This window comes from Malus sylvestris, chromosome 9 (genome assembly GCF_916048215.2).
Source record: "Malus sylvestris chromosome 9, drMalSylv7.2, whole genome shotgun sequence".
Lineage (NCBI taxonomy): Eukaryota > Viridiplantae > Streptophyta > Magnoliopsida > Rosales > Rosaceae > Malus > Malus sylvestris.
In genome coordinates, this window is record NC_062268.1 from 13,581,999 (window position 1) to 13,608,221 (window position 26,223).

Genomic DNA, 26,223 nt, shown 5'->3' on the forward strand with positions numbered 1-26,223 from the left:
TTTCACTTCATCTTTCTCTACTGAACAAAAGCTAAAAGTTTAAATAATTATTTGATTACGTATGCATTGGATATATATGGTATAACTTACATCACTAGTTTGGAGTCAAATATGAATTTATAGCATTTTTCTTTATCTTTTAGATTGCACTCTAATAGAGGTAAATTTTAGTAGGGGGTAACCACTATTATAGAGTGTATCAACAATAAGGTTAATTTTGTTAATATTGATCCGCTATCATTAACAGCTATACGTCTTTATATGTTGTTGATATTGACCCGTTATCAATAACAAATAATCTCAAATAATTCGGTTATATATGGCATGTGTAAATTACCAATATGTTGACAATTTGCTATAGTGATAGTGCTTTTTAAGAACAACAGTTAACCAGAAGCCTAAGCAGTTTGTCTTAGTGCTGCAGATAGGCATACCGAAAGCCAAGTTTTACCCCATGAGGGGATGTGGGTAACACTGCCATGATCAAGAATCCACTTTCTAGCTCTTGCACAAGCATTGTCTTGGCCACCATCAGGTCCTTCTCCAAGAATACGCATACAAATGTAGCTGAGAGCTGTGCAGAACATAGTGCTGTGTCCTTCAATGTGTAATCCCCAACCACCATCTTGGTTCTGAATTACCCAAAACATTAATGCATATTAATTAGCATTATTTATTAAGTATTTTTATTTATACAAGCGGGATTTTGGATGCAGAAATGAATACTGTTGGCCAACTTAACTGCTACCCTTGTTAGTAGTTTAAGACAAATAAGCACATTTTGAATTTTTTTTTTAATTTTATCCAATTTCTGTGAAAAAATAACAAAATGTATATATATGTACCTGATGATAGTATATGTAACGCAGAATTTCTTTACGGTGTTCTGCATGGAATACAGTGTTAAGATGCCCTGTAATGTAAACACACATTACCTGCAAATTTTGGGTAAAAAATTGGAAGAAGCAATTAATAAAAAACCCCAAATATTTGGAGTTAGGTAAAAACTCGAGAAAATATGTTATTTTTAAGCCCCAAAATGGGAACATGGGATTGCAAGTAAAATATTTTCATAGTCGGTTGCACATTTTTTTAAAGTTGACATTAGGTGTAAACTGTGTAGTCATAGAGAAACTTGGTAATTCCTCTCAAATTTTGAAAGTGGAAAGACTATATATTTAGAGTAATGCTAGGGATATTAAATTCATAGATAAAATTTTGTAAATTAAATAACCTGAAAATTGATCATTGGATTATGTTGATAAACGTCCTCATTTCTACTGGTGACACATCATTTAGTTTGCAAATTTTGTCTAGAAATTTAATCTCCCATATACATTGGGGTGATGCTAGAGAGATTATCTATTTAAACCATAAGACATAGTCGTTAAAGATTGGATTAGTACTGCTTATTTTCTTTTAGTAACACATAACATGATTTACAAATAGGTCTAAAAAGTTAATCTACCTAGCATTACTCATATACATTGGGTTCAAAATGTGACCTCATAAACTTTAAGAAGCTGGTGTCAATTTATCCATTAATATAAGTAGGGCATTGCGTGGGTATATAACATGATAGTACATGGTGAAAATGTTAAATACTGACCAAAGGAGGAAGGAAAAACAACGGGCCGGCATTTTCGGCAGGCCAATGGCCATCGTTAGCCTGCAACGCTGAAAAGAAGTGGACAGACCTTCTCAATGAAGCTGTGGCCTTTTCATGTGTGATTTCCTCTCCATCCTCAACTTTAACTGGGGGAATTGTTTGTTTGAAGTTCTTCTCCCTTAGGAACTGCCGATAAGTGAACAGATAATTAAGTGCGATACTAATAAGAGGATTGAAGTTATGATTAAACAAATTTATGATGATGATAATATAATTAATTAAATTTAAATAAACCATAAAGATTTATTGGTGCTGCCCATCAGATAGGAAAATGAAAACTTTGCACAAGAAACAAGACAGACAAAAAATCTGATTTTTTATATCTCTACGAATTAATAAAACACTCATTATCAACCCAAATCCTATGATATTACCAATTTAACCCTTTAATTAAAACATAACATGAATAAGAATATGGGGTAAAAATGTAATTTCACACAACCAAATTTTGCTTTTTTTTTTGTCAAAACCTCACCTACATATAATTCTAACATATCTCTAATTAAAAAATAAATAAAAATATAAAGATATAAATAAATAAATAAAATTATCATTCCCACATTCTCTATCACTCTCTTTCTCTCTCCTTCTATTTCAAAAAATAAAAAATAAAGAATTTTCTCACACACTTTGTGTGTATCCATATCACAAGAGTTAATTTTAAGTGAATAAGAATATTATTAATCCTAGTATTAAGTGGCAAGAGGAAAATCAATTAAAATAAAGATGTTATTCGTACTTCACAAATATCAATCGCACTCCTTCATAAAACCAAGGAAGAAAATATACTTGGGTAAGTGCAAGATAACGCAAGATAACATATGTAGGGGCTAATATGTTTATACAAAAAAAAAATTAAGGTGGAAAAATTAAACTAATCAAAAGTTCGAATGCCATGATGGATACCATTAATCAACTGAGTAACAAATGAGTAAACCTTTTGCAACAACTCCCAAAATAATAAGTCTAACGGTGACTACTCTTTGTTAAGTAATATTTTCTCTCCTCCTCAAATTATTTCACTTTAAAAATAAAAATAAAAGTCCAATACAAACAGATTATGAGAAATGAAATTACTCCCCATAGATCAAAAGTTAAAACTTAAAAGGGTCCAACGCTATTCACATTGTCTCCTCTCTATGCATTTTTAAGTGAAGGATATTGTTTGGGTCTTTGGGTGGTTAGAGTATGTTATGGTGTATTCAAGGAACACGCGAGCATCATGCTAGCTTGTTATGGAACTTGTGGATTTTATATACACACGTCATATGCTATATTGGGCTTCCTCATTTTATCTTCTTAGCTTCATTGCATGTCATTCATGACAGAGAATATTTTATGGGTGTACTTGTTCACTTGTAGTTAACGCATTTTTTACATACAAACTTCATTATTAGAATTACGTTTATTCACTTTATATTCTAAAAATCAATTAAGTTAGAGAACATTTGGTCGCTCATACGCATCAAATGAATGGATGGTTGATAAATTATTACCAAGACCGTTGATCATGTTTGATATATATCAATCACTAAATAATCTCCAAATTGATTGATTTTCTATAAATATGATCTTTAAATAATGTGGAAAAGTAAAATAATGTCTTTGATTATTGTATGGTGCGTTAATAATAAGCGGGTGGATAAATAGGCAAGTGGACACAAGTATTAATTGCTTCTAATAAATAACTACATCGGTGAAACCAAGTAACTAGAACTCACATTCATTAGAAAAATGGTTTACCGTTTACGTTGTGTAAACTAATTGACGACATAAGTTTGGACGAACTAAAGCATACCTGCATTCGCCATTGGAAGTCACCACTGGGCTTAACCTGATAGCGGTTATTGTAGAAATGAAGACGAGCTTCTTCCACCTCAGCTCGCTCTTCAGTAGTTCCTGCTTCAGGATCAAACTCAAATATTTGCCTTCCCACGAAGTTGTTTGTGCTGTAGATGTATGGATCATTGCCACCATCTGCGACCTTAAGCTTCCACATTCTTCAATATTCTTTATTTCTTTCTTCTTATAAAGCACCTGTTGCATGCATGCAATCTATAAGTCACAATATATATATTTATATCATCACTTTAAGGGGAGAGACAGAGAGAGAGAGACAGAGAGACCTGTATATAGAAACTTAACTATGTTTTCAATGGACGAATATATAAATGATCACCTTCCCTTGTGTATATATAGTATAGAGATCGGAACATTAAAATAATATATACCCAGCAATTTTTATTAATGTTGTACCTAGGCATACAAGGTAAGTCAATGAGTGAGTTCAACGCAACACGGCAACAGGAAATTATTGAGCATATAGTCATTGAAGGTTGCGGATCTGTTTCTTGCCAATTTGGTCCTTCCATTCTTTTTGCTTGATCTGTCATTAATTACCATGTAAACTGGCATTTTGTCGATATTCAGTCGAGTTTAAGTCGCATAAAAGGCTGCAACACCTCATATAGATAAGAATGCATGCGGTATAACTTTATTATTATCAATCATGCCAATTAACAACCATACCCAGGGACGGCCGCGCAGGCCCAGTGCTGGCAGGGCGACCGTTCGGGGCTCAAAATAATTAGGGGCATTAAATTATTAGAGTGATATATTTATATATGTTTTCATTAGACTATAAATTTATAAAATTTGGTTCGATGACATAGAAATTGAACTATAATTGGTGGTTTTGTTGTTTGAAATTAATGAAGAGGTCTTGGGTTCAATATACCATGTGTGCTTATTTATTTTTCAATTTTTACAAATTTCTTTTCATCATAAGAGTATAAATATATAAAACTTGACTAAATGATCAAGAAGTTTAATTAAAAGCAACGGTTTTTGTTATTTAAAATTAGCGAGTGGTCTTAAGTTTGAAATGCTAAGTGCATGTTTATTATTTTCGATTTTTACGAATTTTTGTTTGGTTGTTAATTTATTTTTAATTAGTAGCTAGTAGCTATGTAGATTGTTATTTTTAAACATTTGTTCCAATTCAAGCCTAATCTTCAACAAAAAGTCATGTGTTGACCAAATTTGCAAATGATATGATGTGTCATAAAAAAATTTAATTTAGTACCCATTTATTACTTATACATATTAATTAAAGACTCAAAAACATCATTATTTTTTTAGTCTCATATTGACAAGGTTAGTAAATAAGAAAAAAACACCTCATGATTTATACAAAAACACTTTAAAAGTTTAGATAGAAAACAAAACTCATATCTATCTGCTTGTAAACCCAAAGTTTTTTTGTTTCCTTCTCATGATACAAAATAAATTAGTTTTTCTGTGTTTATAAATTATTAAGTTTGAAGTACTTTTCTAAGTATAATTTTATCGATGTCTTACGTGTGAAAACAAATAATTTTCTTATATAAAGTGAGGGCACATTTTTTGGCATCACCCTGGGCCTCAAAAATCTCTAGACTGGCCCTGGCCATACCTCAAAGCTTCCGAGAGATTTTTCAATGCGTCCAGAGAGCAGCACGGTATATGTCATTACACAAGTAGGGGGAAGTTTTATTTATTTATTTTTTTCCAAGTGCCCCTCCGCTTGTATGATGACATATAAAGTATGTATTCGTATTCCGGATACATTAAAAAATCTCTCCAAAACTTCAACCTCCACATTGCTTTTCAAGGAGAAATTTTTTATTGTGACCAGAACACGAGAGGTACATCACATGTTTTTATATAAGTTGTGAGAAATTTTATTTTTTAAGCTATTAACATTTTAAAACTCATATCCCACCATTTGTACAGTGACACGTGATGTACCATCCTGTGTACCAGTCACACTGAAAAATTTATCCGTTACAAGTACCAACCATTATTATCTTGGAAGAAAATGTTGAGTGCTTTCATTCTACCAACCATTATTATCTTGGAAGAAGAAAATGATGAGTGCTTTCATTCTACCAACCATTATTATCTTGGAAGAAAATGATGAGTGCTTTCATTAATTCTATGAAAATTACTTACTGCTTGTAATCATTTTCATACTATGTACACATTATTGCTCATTGCATTTGGGGCTTGATGATGTTTCAAGTGCTGAGTTGAGTTTCCATCATCATTGATGAATTATTGTGTCAAGTGTTGATTTGAGTTTGCATCGTCATTGATGAATTATTGAGATGGACTCTTATTAACCCTATATTAGTGATGTCCCACATCAAGACTTTGTACGAGTTTGAATAAATTTTCTAACAAAGTTTGTTGTACCTAACAAATCTCCCCATCAATGAAGGAATCCAATCAGGAAGTCAAATCCAAACTCAAATAGGACACCAACAACAACAACAAAGCCTTTTCCCATTAAGTGGGGTCGGCTATATGAATCCTAGAACGCCATTGCGCTTGGTTTTGTGTCATGTCCTCTGTTAGATCCAAGTACTCTAAGTCTTTTTTTAGGGTCTCTTTCAAAGTTTTCCTAGGTCTTCCTCTACCCCTTCGGCCCTGAACCTCTATCCCGTAGTCACATCTTCGAACCGGAGCGTCAATAGGCCTTCTTTGCACATGTCCAAACCCATTTTATGTATGTGTTGATGTTTCACCGCCCAACATTCTGTGCCATACAGCATCGCCGGCCTTATTGCCGTCCTATAAAATTTTTCCTTGAGCTTCAGTGGCCTACAACGGTCACACAACACGCCGGATGCACTATTCCACTTCATCCATCCAGCTTGTATTCTATGGTTGAGATCTCCATCTAATTCTCTGTTCTTTTGCAAGATAGATCCTAGGTAGCGAAAACGGTCGCTCTTTGATATTTCTTGATCTCTGATCCTCACCCCTAACTCATTTTGGCCTCCATTTGCACTGAACTTGCGCTCCATATATTCTGTCTTTGATCGGCTTAGGCGAAGACCTTTAGATTCCAACACTTCTCTCCAAAGGTTAAGCTTCGCATTTACCCCTCCTGAGTTTCATCTATCAACACTATATCGTTTGCGAAAAGCATACACCAAGGAATATCATCTTGAATATGTCCTGTTAACTCATCCATTACCAACGCAAAAAGGTCGTAATCACGAAACTTCTAAGTGCCGAAGTGTGGTATCGTCTTCACTTGCCTTATCTGTCTCATAGGTAGATGTGGCATCTTCTTTGGAAGTACTCTTCCTCCATCCAGGGGTGGTATCTTTAACTGGTGGAGATGCACAAGGTAATGTATCAATTTCACTTGAAGCTTACTTGTAGTTTCAGGCTTGCTCAAGCGCGATACAAACCATGTAATAGGAGTCCCCCAAGTCGCCGAGATAGGGGATCTGCTGAAAGAGGTGACAGACAAGGTAAGCAATTAGAGCTCCAAGCAATCAGTCCCAGATCAGAAGTTTGATTTCGAGTTCCGGCTGATTGTTCTCATTCTCCCTATCTTGCAGGCAGCATGAAGGATAAAGAGAAGAAAAAGTGAATAGATGATATGAGATACTTTTGCTTTTGAAGAGGTAACTTTCCACAGGCTTATTCTTGAACTGGGCTGGAGGGTTTTCTGGTTTCCTCCAGAGCATAAGGCCGACTGAAGAATTTGAGGGTCAAAACAAGTCCATCAAATCTAGAGTACGTTCGACCCTGCTGATATGGGATACTTTTGCTGTTGACAAAGTAGTGGATGTATCGGCACCTGTTCTGTTACGCTTGTCTCCACATGCTTCCTTGTATCCTTCTCACTTTCCCTATCTGTTCCTCAGGCAGATGTGGTATTTTCTCTGGAAGCATAAGATGTTGAAGATGAGTGCTCGAGAGAAATGCCAGGTAAGTAATCAGGTAAGGAGTTCCAGGCAGTCAGTTCTTGACTGGAAGCTTGATTCCAAGTGCTGACTGATTGCTCTCTTTCTCCTTGTCTTGCAGGTAAGAACAAAGCCAAAGGAAAAGACAGGGAAAAAGCATGATATGGGATACTCTTGCTTTTAACCCTGATGATATGAGATATTCTTGCTCTGGTGTAGCTTGTTTTCAGAGGTATTATCGGGGGGAAAGAAAGATGAGTATTTCGAGAGGCTTCGTTGGGAGTGCCCTTTTCAGATATGAGGAAGGATTGAGCATTTTTGCAGGTCTGCCTGTCTGTTGAGGATGGAGGTCGACATATATAGGAGTCTCCCTAACAACAAGTAGTAATGTTATTCCTTTACCTTGTTTGCTCATAGCACGGTAGTGGGAGCTGCCAGCTTCACGTGTGTCAGAACACTTAGAAAAAGTGGTCTGTGGTATCTGGAAAGCTGATGTTGCGTGTGAAGATTACAGACAAGCTTTATCCAAGGAGATCTGGCTTTTGAAGTTGAGAAAGAGGTGCCTCTTCGGTTTTCGAACAAGCAATCCTGTCGAGGATCTGGCTCTCGAGATTCGAAGAATGGTGCCTCTTCGATTTTTGAGAGAGCAATCTTGCTGGGAGTCTGGCTCTTGAGATTCGGAAAGCGGTGTCTCTTCGATTTTTTAGAAAGTAATCATGTTGGGAGTCTGGCTCTCGAGATTCGGAGGACGGTGCCTCTTCGATTTTGTAGCAAGCAATCTTGTTGGGAGTGTTTTCTCGAATGTGAGTAAAGGTTGGGCATGTTTGCTAGTCTACCTTGCCACGGAGCACAGAGGTTGACACACAAGGACTTTCTAATTATCCAGCAGTGGTGCTGTTCCTTTACCCTTGTGGGTAATAATATGGTAGCTAGACCTTCAAAATTTATGTGTCTAAACTTTGTTAGTCCTGTTTCTTTCCTATTCTTTTACCCTTCTTGGTCATAGCGATGTAGTGGGAGCTGCAAGCTTCACGTGTCTAAACTTTGTCAGAGATTTTTGGCAAAGTTATATGTGGTACCCATGAGCTGCTGGTGCATGTGGAAAGTGGATGATTGAACAGTAAGATTCACGTGCCTTCTACTTCACCAGAAATCTTTAACAGAATGCCCGTAATTTCAGCAAAGCTGAGTGTGCATGTGACAGGCGCTGACAAGGCTGAAAAAAGCAAGTACCTCTTTGATTTCTGAGATCGACCCTCGTGGTCTCTGAGCAGCCCAGCTTTTGAGAAAGCAAGCGCCTCTTCGATTTTTTAGATCGGCCTTCGTGGTTTTTGAGCAGCCCATCTTTTGAGAAAGCAAACGCCTTTTCGATTTTTGAGATCGACCCTCGTGGTCTTTGAGCAATCCAGCTTTTGAGAAAGCAAACGCCTCTTCGATTTCTGGGCAGGCGCCTCTTCAATTTCTGAAGCTTCGTCAAGTGCAGATTTTTATAGAGGATGGCATTAAGTTCCAAAGCACACTTGAATCTTCACCAGTAGAAGCTCCCTTCTTGCACTTCTAAGATCTTGATTTGTCCGACCTCTTCTCTTTTCAACACCTTTGAAAATGTCTGGCCCCTCCGACTGTCGTTTTGACTTAAACCCTGTTGAAGAGGTAGCCACGCCTTCTCCAGACAACATATGGCGCCCATCCTTCTTATCCCCTACTGGTCCTCTTACCGTTAGGGATTCCGTGATGAATAATGATATAACCGTTGCGGTGGTGGCCAGGAACCTTCTCACTCCCAAAGATAACAGACTATTTTCCAAACGATCTGATGAGTTGGCTGTTAAGGATTCTCTGGCTCTGAGTGTTCAATGTGCAGGTTCTGTGTCTAATATGGCCCAACGCCTATTTGCTCGAACCTGCCAATTTAAATCATTGGCGGCTGAAGTGATGAGTCTCAAATAGGATATTAGAGGGCTCAAGCATGAGAATAAACAGTTGCACCGGCTCGCACATGACTATGCTACAAACATGAAGAGGAAGCTTGATCAGATGAAGGAATCTGATGGTCAGGTTTTACTCGATCATTAGCGGTTTGTGGGTTTGTTCCAAAGGTATTTATTGCCTTTGTCTTCTGAGGCTGTACTGCGTAATGAAGCTCCAAATGATCAACCTCTGATGCCTCCTCCTTCTAGGGTTCTATCCAGTACTGAGGCTCCGAATGATCCCCCTCTGGTGCCTTCTCTTTCTGAGGCTCTACCGACTGCTGAGACTTCTTTTAAGCAACCTTTATGAAGGCTCCCTCTTGTTTGTTTATTTTGACTCATGTATATGTACATATTTGTAACTTATCGAAGATATCAATAAATAAGCTTTGCTTCATTTCAACGTATTGTGTTAAATACACCAAAGCCTTTTTCACTGAGTGGGGTCGGCTATATGAATCTTAGAACGCCATTGTGCTCGGTCATGTGTCATGTCCTCCGTTAGATCCAAATACTCTAAGTCTTTTCTTAGAGTCTCTTTCAAAGTTTTCCTAGGTCTTCCTCAACCCCTTCGGCTCTGAACCTCTATCCCGTAGTCGCATCTTCTAACCGGAGCGTTAGTAGGCCTTCTTTGCACATGTCCAAACCACCATAACCGATTTTCTCTCAGCTTTCCTACAATTTCGGCTACTCCTACTTTACCTCGGATATCCTCATTCCTAATCTTATCCTTTCTCGTGTGCCCACATATCCAACGAAGCATCCTCATCTCCGTTACACCCATTTTGTGTACGTGTTGATGCTTCACCACCCAACATTTTGTGCCATACAGCATCGCCGGCCTTATTACTGTCCTATAAAATTTTCCCTTAAGCTTCAGTGGCATATGGCAGTCACACAACACGCCAGATGCACTCTTCCACTTCATCCATCCAGCTTGTATTCTATGGTTGAGATCTCCATCTAATTCTCCGTTCTTTTGCAAGATAGATCCTAAGTAGCGAAAATGATCGCTCTTTGGTATTTCATGATCTCTGATCCTCACCCCTAACTCATTTTGGCCTCCATTTGCACTGAACTTGCACTTCATATATTCTGTCTTTCATCGGCTTAGGCGAAGACCTTTAGATTCCAACACTTCTCTCCAAAGGTTAAGCTTCGCATTTACTCCTTCCTGAGTTTCATCTATCAACACTATATCGTCTGCGAAAAGCATACACCAAGGAATATCATCTTGAATATGTCCTGTTAACTCATCCATTACCAACGCAAAAAGGTAAAGACTTAAGGACGAGCCTTGATGTAATCCTACAGTTATAGGGAAGCTTTCGGTTTGTCCTTCATGAGTTCTTACGGCAGTTTTTGCTCATTCATACATATCCTTTATAGCTTGGATATATGCTACTCGTACTCCTTTCTTCTCTAAAATCCTCCAAAGAATGTCTCTTGGGACCCTGTCATACGCTTTTTCCAAATCTATAAAGACCATGTGTAAATCCTTTTTCCCATCTCTATATCTTTCCATCAATCTTCGTAAGAGATAGATTGCCTCCATGGTTGAGCACCCTGACATGAACCCGAATTGGTTGTCCGAAACCCGTGTCTCTTGCCTTAATCTATGCTCAATGACTTTCTCCCAGAGCTTCATTGTATGACTCATTAGCTTAATACCACTATAGTTCATCCAATTTTGTACGTCGCCCTTATTCTTGTAGATAGGCACCAAAATGCTCTTTCGTCACTTATTTGGCATCTTCTTCATTTTCAAAATCCTATTGAAAAGGTCAGTGAGCCATGCTATACCTGTCTCTCCCAAGACTTTCCACACTTCGATCGGTATATCGTCTGGGCCAATACTCAAGCAATGGCATATGATATAGGGAAAGATCCTTGGCATGTCTTCATATGACCAGGCGAAGACCTCAGTGTTCTCTTGCAAAAAAGATATCAATGCCAACCGAATGGGCGGTGACAAGATGGTGCCAATTTTAACCATGCGATTTGGATAATCTTTTGATTTAGAAACCTTTTCTAGCTCTTTAGCGGGTTATGCTTGCTGGGTGAAAAAGTCATATCGAGGATCGTCGGGTTAACTGTTACCACCATGAGGATCCAAGTTGGCTTCGTCTGGGCTAGTCTTTATGACTTGGTCATGTATAGAAAAGGTTTCCTTGGGCACAGGCAGATGTTGTTGCTTGACCGAAATGTTGTAACATGACCGTGCACTAAGTTGATTTCCTCTAATGTAACCATTGCCACAGGGGGTTGGAAATTTCATCAACAACATATGTGTGGATACAATGGCCTTGAGATCATTGATGCATGTGCGTCCAAAGATGACATTGTATGTCGTTGAGCAATCAACTACCTGGAAGTTAGTGGTAATGGTAGTTGTGTAAGGGCCTGTACCAATGGTGAAAGGTAAGTGTATGCTCCCTATAGGTTGCACGATATCACCGGAAAAGCTTATCAGATGAGAAATCGAGCGATCGAGCAAGTGTTCAGCTACATTAAGTGCCCTAAAAGCTTCAGCAAACATGATATTGACCGAAGTCCTCGTGTCTACCAGGATTCGTCTAACTTCAAAGTTGGCTATGTGAGCCTCCACGATCAGTGAGTCGTTGTGAGGGTAGATGATACCTCTTTCTTTCTTATGGTAGAAACATATTGGATTCCAGTTAGGCTTTGGATACTTACCTCCCCTAATGTCTTTCATGTGAAACACTTAGTGGCCAGGTCTTAAAGCTCGTTCGTTGTTTTTCATAGCCCTATTGGAAGATTCAAATATGGGTGTGCCACCGCTTATGGAATATATCACATTCACTTAGCGTTGGTTACGGTTATCCCTTGAAGGGTGAAGGAGGAATTGATCAATTTTTCCTTCATGCGCCAAAGCTTCAATATGATCACGAAGGGTGATGCACTTTTCGCCGTCATGGTCATTATGTTCTTGGTAGCAGCAAAACGTGCCCGTGTTCTTCGTGGGCTTGTAACCTAACTGCCTCAGCATTGGCTTCAGTATCAGGTGTGTTATGCTGGGTAAATGGCCACGCATGTAGCGTTCAAAGACGTGTATGTCTCATACCTCGGGGTAGGGCCTGTCCTGACACGTGCTTGGCCTACTGTGTTGACTGCCTGGGGGCAGGAAATATCGTGGCAATACCCTTGGTTATTGCGATAGTGTCCCTTACTCCTTTTACTAAAATGGGACTGGTGAGGATGGAAATCTTTCCTTTTGCCCTGAGATTGATATGTTTGTTGACTTGGCGAAGTATTAAGTAAGGCAGGAGGAGGCACCGCTATCGTTTGGAAGGTCGAGGTCTTCTCATTTGGTTGGATCTGGCTTCCACTCCCTACTTGCTGATAAGGGGTGGCTGTGGGGGGTTTCCCTTGATATGTCCTTGCCTCAGCAGAGGCATGGTTATAAGCCTGTTCCATTACCTCAGAGTAAGTCTTCCAAGTGTTGACATTGCTCATATACTTGAAGAAACAATCATGTAGGCCTGCAGTGAAGGCTTTGAAGGCAGTCTTGTTGTCTGCCTCGACACAATGGGAATACTCATGGCTAAAGCGGTCAGCATACATACGTAATGACTCGTCTGGATTCTTGAAAATAGTGTAAAAGTCATCCGCAGAGTGCAAGCGATCGGTCTAAAAAATGTGTTGAAAAACAAACAGTTTCTTCAATTCCTCAAATGAGTCTACTGTCTCAGGTGGAAGACAATAATACTAGTTTAGAGCTCCACTAGAGAGGGTGGAGGGGAAAAGAAGACATCGCTCTTCGTCGGTGTGCATCCGGTATGCCATGGTGGACTCAAAGAGGTTAAGGTGTTCAATCGGGTCCTCTTTTCCAGTATAGAGTTGCAAACCAAGCTTCTGCTTTATCTTTGCTTGGAGGGGGTGTCGAGGATCCTCCTTGTAAGAGGGCCATGCCTAGGTTGGTTCCAATAAGGTATCGCAACTGGTCGTTCGGCCTTCAACTTGTTTACTTCTTTTAGGAGTTGTAGGACAAGAAGGTTCTGAGTGGAGTCATGTACCACTGGAGTTTTCTTTCGTAAATCTCGATCTCCTCTTGGAAGTAAGAAGGTTTAATCAAGAGCATGTGATTTTTCCCTGGACTCGCCATACTGACTTCTAAGATATATCTATTAGAACATCTCTGAGTCCCCTATACCATCGTGTTTCTCTAGGACTTGTTGCCCCTTCCCCAAATTTGTAGCTAGCCTGGGACATGGGAATGGACCGAGTCTTTCAGAGACCCTTGGGTCATTGATCTTCAAGCTTACATGGATGGGATTGTCTCGACGTTGCTTTAGAAAGTCTCGACAGTCATGAAAGATGATTTTCAATCCTTCCACTCCTTCGGTAAGGAGGTGCCTTCCTCCACTCCTCTTGTTTCGGGTCGAAGCAGCTGGGCTGAGAGAAGTCTCATGTTGGTCGCCATTTCAATGAGTAGCTCGCTCCTCAACAGGAATACCCATGTCGAGGCCAAATGACCCTCCGTGTTGGGGGCACCCAGTTGATGGTTGACTTCCACAGGGGTGATGAGCTCGTGTGTTTTAGTATATCTAGCCTCGTGAAGCATCTCGAAGACCTTCTCATACCGCTCTTGGATGATCTCATTCTTCATCGCTATTTTGTTGTTCTGAGCCTCGAACTCATCGACTTTAGCCTGAAGAGCAAACTTCTTTTATTCCTTCTTTCGTTGATTCACACCAGGTGCAAGAGGGGTGTTATTCTGTGTGTTGTGGCTTCCTTCACTCCGTATGTTGGAAAGGGATGCCTGGTCCAAAGATAGTGTACGAATGGTGGAAACCAGCTTAACAAAGCTGAAGAGAGTGAGAATAAGTGTCGTTCCCACAAACGGCGCCAAGTGTTGATGCACAAAATCAATGAGGACTTTGGTACAACAGAAAATGTTAAGTTTGTGACCTTCGCTAGATTGCTTCGGTCACTAATGTGGATAAGTATGTAAATGGATAGAGACAGGGAAGCAAACACAAGATGTACATGGTTCACCCAGATTGGCTACGTCCACGGAATAGAGGAGTTCTCATTAATTGTAAAGGGTTTACACAAGTACATAGGTTCAAGCTCTCCTTTTGTAAGTATTAGTGAATGATTTAGTACAAATGACATTCGAAAAATATTGTGAGAGAATGATCTCTATTTATAAAAGAGAGTTTCTATTTTCATTCTGACATTGACACGTGTCGTGCTGTGATTGGCCTCTGATGTCAACACGTGTCGTGTTATGATTGGCCTCTGATGTTGACATGTGTCGCGTTATGATTGGCCTCATGGTTGGAGGGGGACTCTTGTGAGTCCTTGGCAGTATAATGTTGATTGGTGCTTAGTAGTTTCGGGGTTGGTTAAGTATGGTACAAACAATTTTAATCAATGGAGTAGCAAAATGATGGATGAGAACCGAATTTCTCCTTAACAAAATCTCTCCATCAATCAAGGAATCCAACCAAGAAGTCGACACCAAACGAAATAGGTAACATATACCTAATTTATGCATCATCCTAATTTTGAGTCGTAAATCCCAATAATGTCATTATCCTTCATAACTATGTTTTATTTTGTATGGAAGATGCTAAGGAGACTTTTAAAAGTGAGACTTCTCATGGACTCTCGCCATCTTATATTTTTTGCACAATATTTTATAATATTAGCACATAAATTGACGTTAAACTGTGAGGTGGTATAAAATCCATGGAGAGTCTCACTTTGAAAGAATCTCGTTAGCATTTCTTGTACCAAGAAATATCTGACTATAAATACTTGATTATCCAACTATTTGTGAAAATTATTATCTTCTACAAATCCGTCTAAGACCTTTATTTATTAACATTTCATTTACTATTATATCAAGCCCATCTTTATTAGAATTAGGTTTTTGAGGTAAATTTGCATTTTCAATGTTCTTTAGAACTACTAGCTAGTTAACGTCTCATTAACTAGGTGCACCTCATGAACCTTGTTCATTTCTCTCTCGTTGAAAAAACATCTCTATTTTTTTTTTTTTTTTAAAGTGTCTAACCTTGAATTTGTATCTCAACCATCCAAATCTTTGTAATATAATTGGATTTTACTTCTTTTTTTTTTATAAATCACTTTATAATATTCGCTTCTTACCGTTTAGGGGTTAAAATTAAACTGTTATATCGATATTCTTGAAGTCTACTTATACTTAAACTTTAATCCAACATATATATATATATATATATATCAAAAGACATCCTAATATCCAAAAATGAAAAATGCTAGCAAGATTACACTTTTATATCACATGATGTGGCAAGTAATCTGTACATGACACGTCAATTAATGGTTTTATCCCATTAACTAATGATTACATGAATCATTTACCACATCATGTAATGTGGTATAAATATATGGTCTACTAGCATTACTCTATTCAAATAACATGCAAAACTTTTGCGATTGATATCCTTTATTTTTTAATTACAAAAGGTGTTGTTATTGGCACTAAAAAAAAATCATCCTACACTTCTTATAAGTATATATATATTTTTTATAAATATAAAAAGTTAATTTGACTCTCACAATGACCTTTGTCAATAATATATAAAAATAAACATTTTTTCTCAATAACCTTTTGGAGATATTTTTATAATGCAGTTCATGATTGAAGTGGAAATTGACTACCGCTTATATTTGAATATTTCTATCATGCAGTTCGTAATTCATGATTGATGTCAATAATTTTTTTTTTATATTTGTATGGCTTTTTTAATTTATTATTAGTAAGGGGATGGAGAGTATTCGAAACTATTATAATAATTTAGGAGATGGAGAATTTTGAACCGGCTATAATGCATGGGTGAAAATCCAACATCATGCCTACTAAAATATTAGATTACGTGCATATTTGTATGACTTTGAGTATTCGTCCAAATTATTGAAATGGACTACTGCTTTGTTAATTAATGCAGTTCATGATTACTTGAAATTGTTGGTTTCATGGTTTGTATGACTTTTGAGTATTCGTCCAAATTATTGAAATGGACTACCGCTTTGTTAATTAATGCAGTTATGATTACTTGAAATTGTTGGTTTCATGGTTTGTATGACTTTTGAGTATTCATCCAAATTATTGAAATGGACTACCGCTTTGTTAGTTAATGCAGTTCATGATGGCTTGAAATTGTTGGTTTCATGGTTTGTATGACTTTTGAGTATTCGTCCAAATTATTCAAATGGACTACCGCTTTGTTAAATTAATGCAGTTCAAGATGGCTTGAAAGTGTGTGGCTTGATGGTTTGTATGCTCTCGATTTTAAATTAAATTTTAGGGTAAATTATACAAAATTACTTCAATTATAGGTCAAATCACAATATCATATCCCATGTTTAAAAACTACAATGTCATACCTTATCTTACAAATTTGTTGCAATGTCAGACCTCTGTCACTTTTTTCTGTCAATTTCTCTATTAAATGATGATGTGGCTTGAGACGGAGCCCACTTTCTTGTCCAACTAGATAAAAATATTAATTAAACATTAAAAAAAATTAAAGATAAAATTAATTAATATTTGATTAAAAATGGGACCCACCCCTTACCATCACCGTCATGTCTCACCTTTCTTCTTTCCCAGTTCATTCGTTCCCCCTCCCCAAGATTAAATGTAATGACCCATTCCCAAATATTTTGGATTTTATAATTTTAAAGCATGAATTTAAGAAAATGCCCTTCGAGGCAAAAACGTTGACTTTTGTTGCCACCTTGTCATGTCACGTGAGATTCATTTCCTTGGCGTATCCTAATAGTACTCATCGCTACGAACACGCGGGCGCAAAAGGAGTTGAAATTGGATCTAAAACGTGATTTTGTGGTTAGGTGTGTCGATTGGAAGTGGCCTCGTCCTCCCTAGTTCAAGCGGTTCCCCAGTAACAAAATAACTGTGAGTAGACCCCTTCTTAAATTGCATGTTGTTATAAAATATTAAGCTAGCATTCACGAGAAGCATGATTTTACATTTTATAAAATAACAGGTTATGGGTCAACTCGTTAATGAGTCGGATCATTATCAGGTCACCCATTAAGAACCTCTTCACAAGTCGGGTCATTACCGGGTCACCCGTTAAGAACTCGATAAGATATCGTTTGTAAGATCTAGACATAACATGTTCGTTTATTGCATGACCCATTAACCTAATACAAAACGACACGATCAATTAACAAATCTGGTCATTATTGGGTCACCTATTAAGAACACAATAAGATAACAAGTTTGATACAATATAACTCATTAAGATAACGGTCTACGAGATACCATAAAACTAATTAATACTAACTAAGGACTTTGGACCCTTCTACTCAAACATCAACTTTGTCCCTTTTCATCTTGTTAGATACGGCCCCACTCCAATAAGGACTTTGGCCTTTTCCTTCATATTAGGTGGAGTCCTAATTTAACAAGGTCTTGGATGGATTTAATAGACCATAAGGCTGTGGACGTGCTCATCCCTAGTCAGCCATAGTTGTATTTAGTGTTTTATTTATTCTACTTGGTTGTTGGTGTCAAAACTCAGACAGAATCTGAATTAGATTTAACACGCATTTGCTTCGAATATTGTTTTCGATCTCAGTGCTATGAGATGGTTCAAGAGAAAAAGAGAACAAGCATGCCACTGTTGTAGGCAGTTAACAGACAATGTTTGCATTTAAGTGTGTAAAAAATGCACGTTAATCTAACTTCATAGCCAAATGATTGTAACCAAAGTAAGACGCTAGTTTGGTAAAGTTATTTTCTGTGTCTTGAGTGAAAGAGGGCTTAAAATTCAATGTAACTTCATGTATACTTGCCTAAAATGTAAATGAAAATAGAAACTAAATTGAGAAACAAAATGTAATCATTTCATGATAAAGTCAAGATTAAAAACATTCACAAAAGTTAAATTTAAGTTGATGGGCTAAGTTAAATGTCTTGAAACGTAGATTGACGAGAAATGTAATGCTAGAGAAGTCCATCGAGATCACTGGTGTCAAATTGAACTTATTTTAAAATATGCACCTTAGAGAGGAAATCAGGGTGAAAAGGATTGCACATCAACTAAATCATACCACAAGGTGGCCAAGCTGTAAAAGTTTTAGATCTTAGGGATCATATGCAATGTTTGATTTGAAGAAGGATTTGAGATTGTAACTCAAGAGCTAAGAAAGTTCTTGTTAAAGGGAAATTCAACTCATGCTAAAAAGCAGTTAGGTTGATTGAAGAATCACAAAAGCTTTTGTTTAATCGTTGGGATTGAATTTGACGAAGGTCCTGATGGCGTTAGTGACATCAGCATATCGGATGACTCATACGTGTGCATTTAATGGAGCAAAATACTTTTGGTCTTTGGTTGTCTACGTGGCAGATGTCAAGCCTCGATCTCGGGATACGTCCAGGATTGGCACATGACGCCACAACGTACTTGTTTAACTATCTTGCCTTACTTCTGAGATATGACCAAAACTAAACCAACGTTTCAACAACGTAATACCATTTCCTCTTACTTTGTGTTTGCATTTAACGTTTATGTTAGACTTCCTACATACAATAAGACAGGATCAAGCCATTCATAGGTCACCATTTTATTTAGCTCCAAAATTTATCATGGCATTAACTGGCCGAAAACATAGAGTTCTCCTAATGTGAGTGATGCTCCAATATATCATTTAATTTTCCACATATATCATATTTTTTTACCAACAATAATTCACATTTTAATGAACCAAAGATGCACAATATTAATGTTTAACCACATTAATGAATAATAAGATCAAATATCATTTCACGAAAGTTAAATAAAGCCAACCTCTGTATTTCTCTATGTAGATTCCAAGAAATATTACGGTAACTTCAAGTTACAAATACAAGAGAACACCTTTGAGAAACTCTTATTCATTAATTCATACAAAGGAGGGTTTTCTAACATTGCAACGAATTCATAAGTTGATGTATGACATTGCAATGTTTAAAACATGAGGTATGAGATTGTTGTTCGACCCAAAGTTGAAATAGTTTGGTGTAATTTACCTAAAAACTTTTGACATTGTTCTATGCAATGTATTTTTTACAATTTAACTACTTTACACTAGTAAAAAAAAAATACACTTTGCGCGACGTCGGTAGCTTCGTCACACAAAGTCAAAAATCGTTGCCTAAGGGTTTGCGCAACGCAACCTCTTCGCGCGCTAATCGTCATGCCAAGGCAGTGACGGTAGGGTTTGCACGACGCACGTCCTACCATGCAAAGTGGCTTTGCGCAACGAACGACGCGCAAAGTGAGGGCGTAGTTTTGGCCATTTTTTTTTATTTTTTGATAAATATTGTAATTAAATTCTTAAGAATAATTAATTAACCAAGCAAAAGTATTTAATTGTAAAATATATGAAAATGTACATACAAGATGTTCAAACAAAAAAGAAAAAACTACAAGTGAACTAGGCTTAATACATTAGGCTACTAGGTATCGGCAAGGTAAGGTGGCTCTGAGGTCGAAGGTGGAGCAAGATGAGATGTTGGTAGCGAGATTTGGAGGCCGGACATCTGTATGGCTTGTACAAGGTCTTTAACCATCCCGGCATAGGTCCTCATCTCCTCACCCTGGGCCATCAGCTGCACCCTCATTTGCTCTTCCGAAATTGATGATGTCGATGAGACGGGCACCTAGGACGCCATAGAAGTAGCCTCAGCAAGGGGTGTAGGCTCCCTAATCAATGGAGCACTCACTGCTGGAGCAGTAGATGCTGATAATGAGGGAGGCGCATTGGTCACACTCTAACGATGAGTGATCAACTGCGACATCTATACACTTTTTGAACTATAAAAATATAACATTAGAAACTAATCATTTCTTGCATTTGAAACTAGAAGAAAAAAGCAAAGAAAATTGAAAAAATAAACCATGTGTGAAAAAAGCAAAGAAAACTGAACAAACATTAACCAAAGATTAAAAAGTGTAATGAATCCAAGGCAGCATGATTGATTAAAAAGAGTCAAACCTAAAAAGAGTTAACTTGTGACACCTTGATGCTTCACTGTTACATATACCCCACATAATATATGCATCAAAACTACTAAGTGACAGAAGCACGTTTTTACCCCCACAAGTGATAAGGACTCCCCACCAAATTCCAGAAGAATTTGCAAATTATGACCCGGATTTAGAGTCCATGAAATGGAAAATGGAAAATGCAAAAACCAAAGAGATAAAGTAATGAACAGTTCTTTTGCATAAAACAAATGAAAAAGAAAATGTAAAGTCAATTAAAAAAACTGAGAGATAAGGTAATCAAAACCAATATATAGCACATCCCAGATACATGGTTTGCAAGAAAATGCACTATGTTCTGTTAAGGTTGAATCAAGCCTGAACAACCAGAAAATTGAGCAAACATACAACATATTTTGTGATTTGTAGACTAAGAGAAAATAAAAGTGATACTTACAAGAAAACAAATGTGATACTTACACGCCTCATCTAACCCAACATTTGAGTTTTTTCGATGGGTGAAATGCATCACTCTTTGAGGAAACACCCCCGCCCCTCCCCACCATGCATAAATAGTAAAACATTACCATTTTAAGAATCCCACAGAACCCACAACCAACTCAACTCTGCATTCAAATAACACATCTATCTTTTTCTTTTGGCACATTAATATATCATCTTTTACATGGTCTTTTAAAGTGGTGATTAAAGATCAGTAAACTTCAATTGCAAGAGCATTATGTCGAGCAGATGGTGGACCTGAATAGAGGAGTAGTAGTTTCGTATAATTACCCAATAATCCAACTCAATCAAAGTTGTTGAGGCATTTCGTCAAACAGGTTAGGGACAACAATTCAGCACAGACAAGTCCATGGAGGATTATGTAAATGACCATATGAGTACATATCCAGAACACAGAAAAATACTAAAAAACACGTAAAATGAGATGAAAGCATATAATTATTTAATTACTACTTATGAAGTTTAGCAATTGAAAGCAAAAACCAACACAAATCATACATCATAGGCGTTATTCTTGAAGAAACTGATTGGTCTGAGATAGGTGAGAGAATATGCCAAAGAGGGAGATGACGGTAGATTGTAATCCTAAGGATTAGGGTTTCTCTTCGCCCACTCGACTTTTTGAAATACTCCAGTAACTGGAAGTAAATCCAAGAACAGGACCTTGAAGCATATCCCCTTCGAGAGTATGAACCAAAGCAAAAGATGGAATCCAATTCCGGATGCAATTAGATTTCAACCCCTAAATTTCAAGCCCTAAATTAAATTTCAACCTCTAAACCCTCAGTATATAGTATACTTTATCTTCCAAGTACTAAATTTCACAAACCCTAATCTAGAATTCCATCCCTAAATTAAATTTACCTGATTTGGGGGAGAATCGGTGCACAGTGAGGTGAGGGATGATAGGTGAGTCACTTGTCTGATGTGGGAGGATGAGAGAAATCGGCGAGGAGGGTGATGTCGAGAGAGAGAGTGACTGAGTGAGGGCAAGGAGGGTGAGGTGAGGGTCTAAGATTAACGAGAGCGAGAGTGCCTTAGTGAGGGTCCAAACTTGGGAAGGTAGAGAGAGAGTCTAAGGGCTAGTTTGGTATTGCTGTGCTTTGAAAAAAAGCTGCTGTGAGAATAAGCGGCTGTGCTGTGAGAATAAGCGGCTGTGAAATAAAGCCAGTAGAGTGTTTGGTAAACTTTTTTGTGAAAGTGCTTTTGGAAAAAAAAGCAGGATGATAGTGTGTCTTTTCATTAAAGGAGCACTGTAGCTCCGTGTGCTTTGAAAAAACTGGCTTTTTTTCAAAGCAGCAAATAGCAGCTTCAGCTTTTCCTTTGATTTTCAGCTTATTCTCACAGCAGCTTCCAAAATAAGCCCTTTTTTTTTCAGTTTACCAAACACAAAAATGACCCTCAGCTTTTTTTCACAGTGGCTTTTTTTAAAATCACCTCAATCCCAAACGGGGCCTAAGATTAACGAGAGGAAGAAAGAGTTGGGGCCAAACTTGGAAATTTGAAAAAAAAAAAAAACGAATTTTTTACTATTGTCCCGCCAAAATTATCACAACTGACGCGATATAGGTATACAATTTCACGTTTGCACGACAACCACATTAAGGCGTCATGTAAGGTATTTTTTTTTTAAATTATTATAAAAATTACTGAAAATGTGACTTTCTTCCTTTCAAATTCAATTTTTTTTTTACATAAATCCCACAATAATTTTTTTTACATACATACATATATATATATTATTCAATTTCTTAAGTGTTATAAGTACAAAATAAATAAATTAAAATATAGTTAGTAAATATATGTACCATTAAACTTGATGGGAAACGCATTGTACGAAACTAGTTTCAAAGATCCAACCATCAAACTTGTTTGTATATGCTTCGAGATCGCATACGCCAAAAATCGCAAAAAAAAAATGCAGAGATCAAGTAACTGGACAAAACTTTTCGACGGTTATAAACGAAAAATCCCAATTTAACGGTTATTTTAACTCCGATTTTGATGATTTTTTTACAGCTACACTCCTTGACCCTATATGAATACAACGAATTGATTCGATCGTCAATTTAAAATATTTACACAAGTGAATACCACAAAAGAAAAATGTTATACTTAATGAAAGTATAAATAAACTCCAAGTGTTAGTAAATATACTGTTTTGATGGGATACACATTGTACGAAACTAGTTTCAACGATCCAACCGTCAAACTTGTTTGTATATACATTGAGATTGTATACGCCAAAAATCGCAATAAACAAACATGCAGAGATTAAGTAACGGCACAAAACTTTTCGACGATTATAAACGAAAAATCCTGATTTAACAGTTATTTTAACTCTGATTTTGATGTTTTTTTACAACTACACTCATTGACCCTATATGAATACAACGAACTGATTCGATCGTCAATTTAAAATATTTACACAAGTGGATACCACAAAAGAAAAATGTTATACTTAATGAGTATAAATAAACTCCAAATGTTAGTGAATATATTGTTTTGATGGGATACGCATTGTATGAAACTAGTTTCAACGATCCAACTGTCAAACTTGTTTGTATATACGTCGAGATCACATACGCCAAAAATTGCAATAAACAAATATGCAGAGATCAAGTAACGGCACAAAACTTTTCGGCTGTTATAAACGAAAAATCCCGATTTAACGGTTATTCTAACTCCGATTTTGATGTTTTTTTACAGCTACACTCCTTGACCCTATATGAATACAATGAACTAATTCGATCGTCAATTTAAAATATTTACACAAGTGGATACCACAAAAGAAAAATGTTATACTTAATGAAAGTATAAATAAGGGTAAATTACATAGTAGCCCCTCAAATTTGAGATCTATTACAATCACATACAACAACTTCAAAACATTTCATTTTCATACCTCAATTACTATTTTATTTCAATATAGTACCTCCGTTACATTTTCCATCCATTAATCTGTTAAATGATGATGTGGCTGCCACATATATGCCACCTGGATGCCAAATGTCTGCCACGTGGCAAATAAAATATTTTTTGAATCACCCCTCACCCACCCCCCCCCCCCCCCGGCGACCTCCCTAGAAACTTGCAACAAGAAGAAGAAGAAGAGAGGAGAAAAAAAAGAAAAAAAAAAGCCGAAAAAGAAGAAGAAGGGAAAAAAAAAAGGGATACCTATATCCCTCACCCCTCCCTACCCATAATCCATTCCTGAGTCTCTCTCGGATCTCTCACTCTTCTCTCTCACTCTTTCACTCTCTATCTTTCTCTCGGACTCTCTACCCGACAGTACACCCACGCACGCACCCATTTACATAACCACACACGCACCGACGACACACCACCACCATTGAGCTTCAAAATCCCTGGCGGGAAATCCGACTTGAAGTCGTTGTGGTTGATGTCGAGGATCCTGAGGTTGTAGAGCTTGAAAATGGCGGGCTGGAGAGGGTCGTGGAAGGCGTTGCCGCTCAAATTGAGGTGGATTAGTGAAGAAAGGCGGCAGATTTGTGGTGGGATTTGGCCGAAGAGGTTGCATGGGAGAGGTCGAGGGAAACAGAGGAGGAAAGATAAGGTACTTTCATGGTTTTTGGGGTGTGAGGAAGGTGCTGGGTGAGAGTGAGAGTGAGAGGAAGAGTGTGTTGGGAAATTTAAGGGAATGGGGGTCTTAATGGCTGCTTCTGGGTTTTCTAAGGGGATAGGGTTTCGGCGACTGGGGGGGAAGAGGTAGGATCTAGGTTTTCTAAGGGTTTTTGTTTTTTTTTTTTTTGGAAGATTGAGGTTTTTTTTTTTTAAATTAAAAATTATTATTTTTGCTACGTGGCAGCCACATCAGCACAAATGTGGCAGCCACGTCAGCATTTAACAGACCAATAGATGACAAATGTAACGGATGTATTATTTTGAAATAAAATAGTACATGAGGTATGAAAGTAAAATGTTTTAAAGATATTGTATGAAGTTGTAATAAACCTCAAACCTGAGAGGTTATTATGTAATTTACCCTATAAATAAATTCCAAGTGTTAGTGAATATATTGTTTTGATGGGATACACATTGTACGAAACTAGTTTCAACAATCCAATCGTCAAACTTGTTTGTATATACGTCGAGATCGCATATGCCAAAAATAGCAATAAACAAACATGCAGAGATCAAGTAATGGAACAAAACTTTTCGACGGTTATAAACGAAAAATCCCAATTTAACGGTTCTTTTAACTCCGATTTTGATGATTTTTTTACAACTACACTCCTTGACCCTATATGAATACAACGAACTGATTTGATCGTCAATTTAAAATATTTACACAAGTGGATACCACAAATGTCTTTTGCACAAAGCCACCTTCGTCGTGCAAAGTTCCGTTGCGCAAAAGACATTTGAGTGATGTTTTGTGTTTAGCGTCGCGTAAACACACTTTGCGTGACGAAATTTGCTCCATTGCATAAATTTCCGTCGCGCAAATAGATTTTTGTACTAGTGTTATTTGTCAAACTGGAAGATATCATGGGTCGTATAACTGATGTGCACATTTGAAGCCCAAACAAGTTAATCAAAGAATCAAACCTAAGTGTGACATAGTGATTCAAAACATTAGGTTATTCCTTCCTTCTTATTGCTTGACAAATTGTTTATTATATTTGTTTTATCTACATTGCAAAATATTAAAACGTTGTCTTTATTAAAGAATTGTTTGATGCTTACATTGTTGGCCAACTCTCTTCCTCATAGCTTTCTTAATACAATTTCTCTCACAAAAAATAAGAGCTGACAGTTACGCTGTGGCCAGATGTTGCTCGAAATTTTGCTTCTTTGTCAATTGAAGCATTGTGTCACAGCCCGTCCCGGAGATATGTATTATTTTATTCTCGAGGACGTGAAAGGACGGTTTTATCCTTAGACGTTGAAATTGTAGTGTATGTGTGTGTGCATATTTTGGTACTTGGATGTCATGTTCTTGGTTGGTTGGTGACCATGTGGGACACACACACACACACACAAACCTCATTCTCTCTCTTCTTTCCCGTGCTTTCTCTCTCTCTCTCTCTCTCTCCTCCTTCTTCGTACGGACGACACCCAAAACCCATTGAAACGTGACAGATCGAGGGTGTGAAGCACCTCATTGTGTTCATGAGGACCATACGAGTTCAAATGTACCATTTTCAGGTAAGAACACCTTCGAAATCACGTGAAAACTCAAACCCCGAATGAGGTATTGTTTATGCACTAATTGTTGTGAGGCTTTTAGGGGATTTCAAGCTCATAGGGAGCTTTAGAAGGCTGTCACGAAGCTCGGGGTG

The 26,223-nt window shown here is 37.4% G+C and overlaps 1 protein-coding gene and 2 long non-coding RNA genes across 4 annotated transcripts in view; 1 reads left to right on the plus strand and 2 right to left on the minus strand.

The window, feature by feature from the left end:
• The window catches only part of LOC126582884 (beta-amyrin synthase-like), a 101,272-nt gene extending 97,483 nt beyond the window's left edge, over nt 1–3,789 (minus strand). The window contains exons 1-4 of one of the 2 annotated variants that reach the window (XM_050247116.1): nt 3,468–3,774; nt 1,610–1,795; nt 846–935; nt 435–632 (exon numbers count right to left, since the gene is read on the minus strand). In XM_050247116.1, the coding sequence (XP_050103073.1) occupies nt 435–632; nt 846–935; nt 1,610–1,795; nt 3,468–3,668 (675 nt within the window). In that variant the 5' untranslated portion in view covers nt 3,669–3,774. Of the gene's footprint in view, nt 1–434; nt 633–845; nt 936–1,609; nt 1,796–3,467 lie in introns of both variants that reach the window. The other variant, XM_050247114.1, reaches the window with a different exon arrangement.
• Nucleotides 1–26,223, plus strand: part of LOC126582898 (uncharacterized) — a 53,152-nt gene that overhangs the window by 3,070 nt on the left and 23,859 nt on the right. The window lies entirely within an intron of this gene.
• On the minus strand, nt 19,759–22,391 carry LOC126582895 (uncharacterized). Its single transcript, XR_007609617.1, has 2 exons — nt 21,782–22,391; nt 19,759–20,224 (listed from the first exon to the last, which is right to left on the minus strand). It is a non-coding gene; the product is annotated as an uncharacterized LOC126582895 (long non-coding RNA).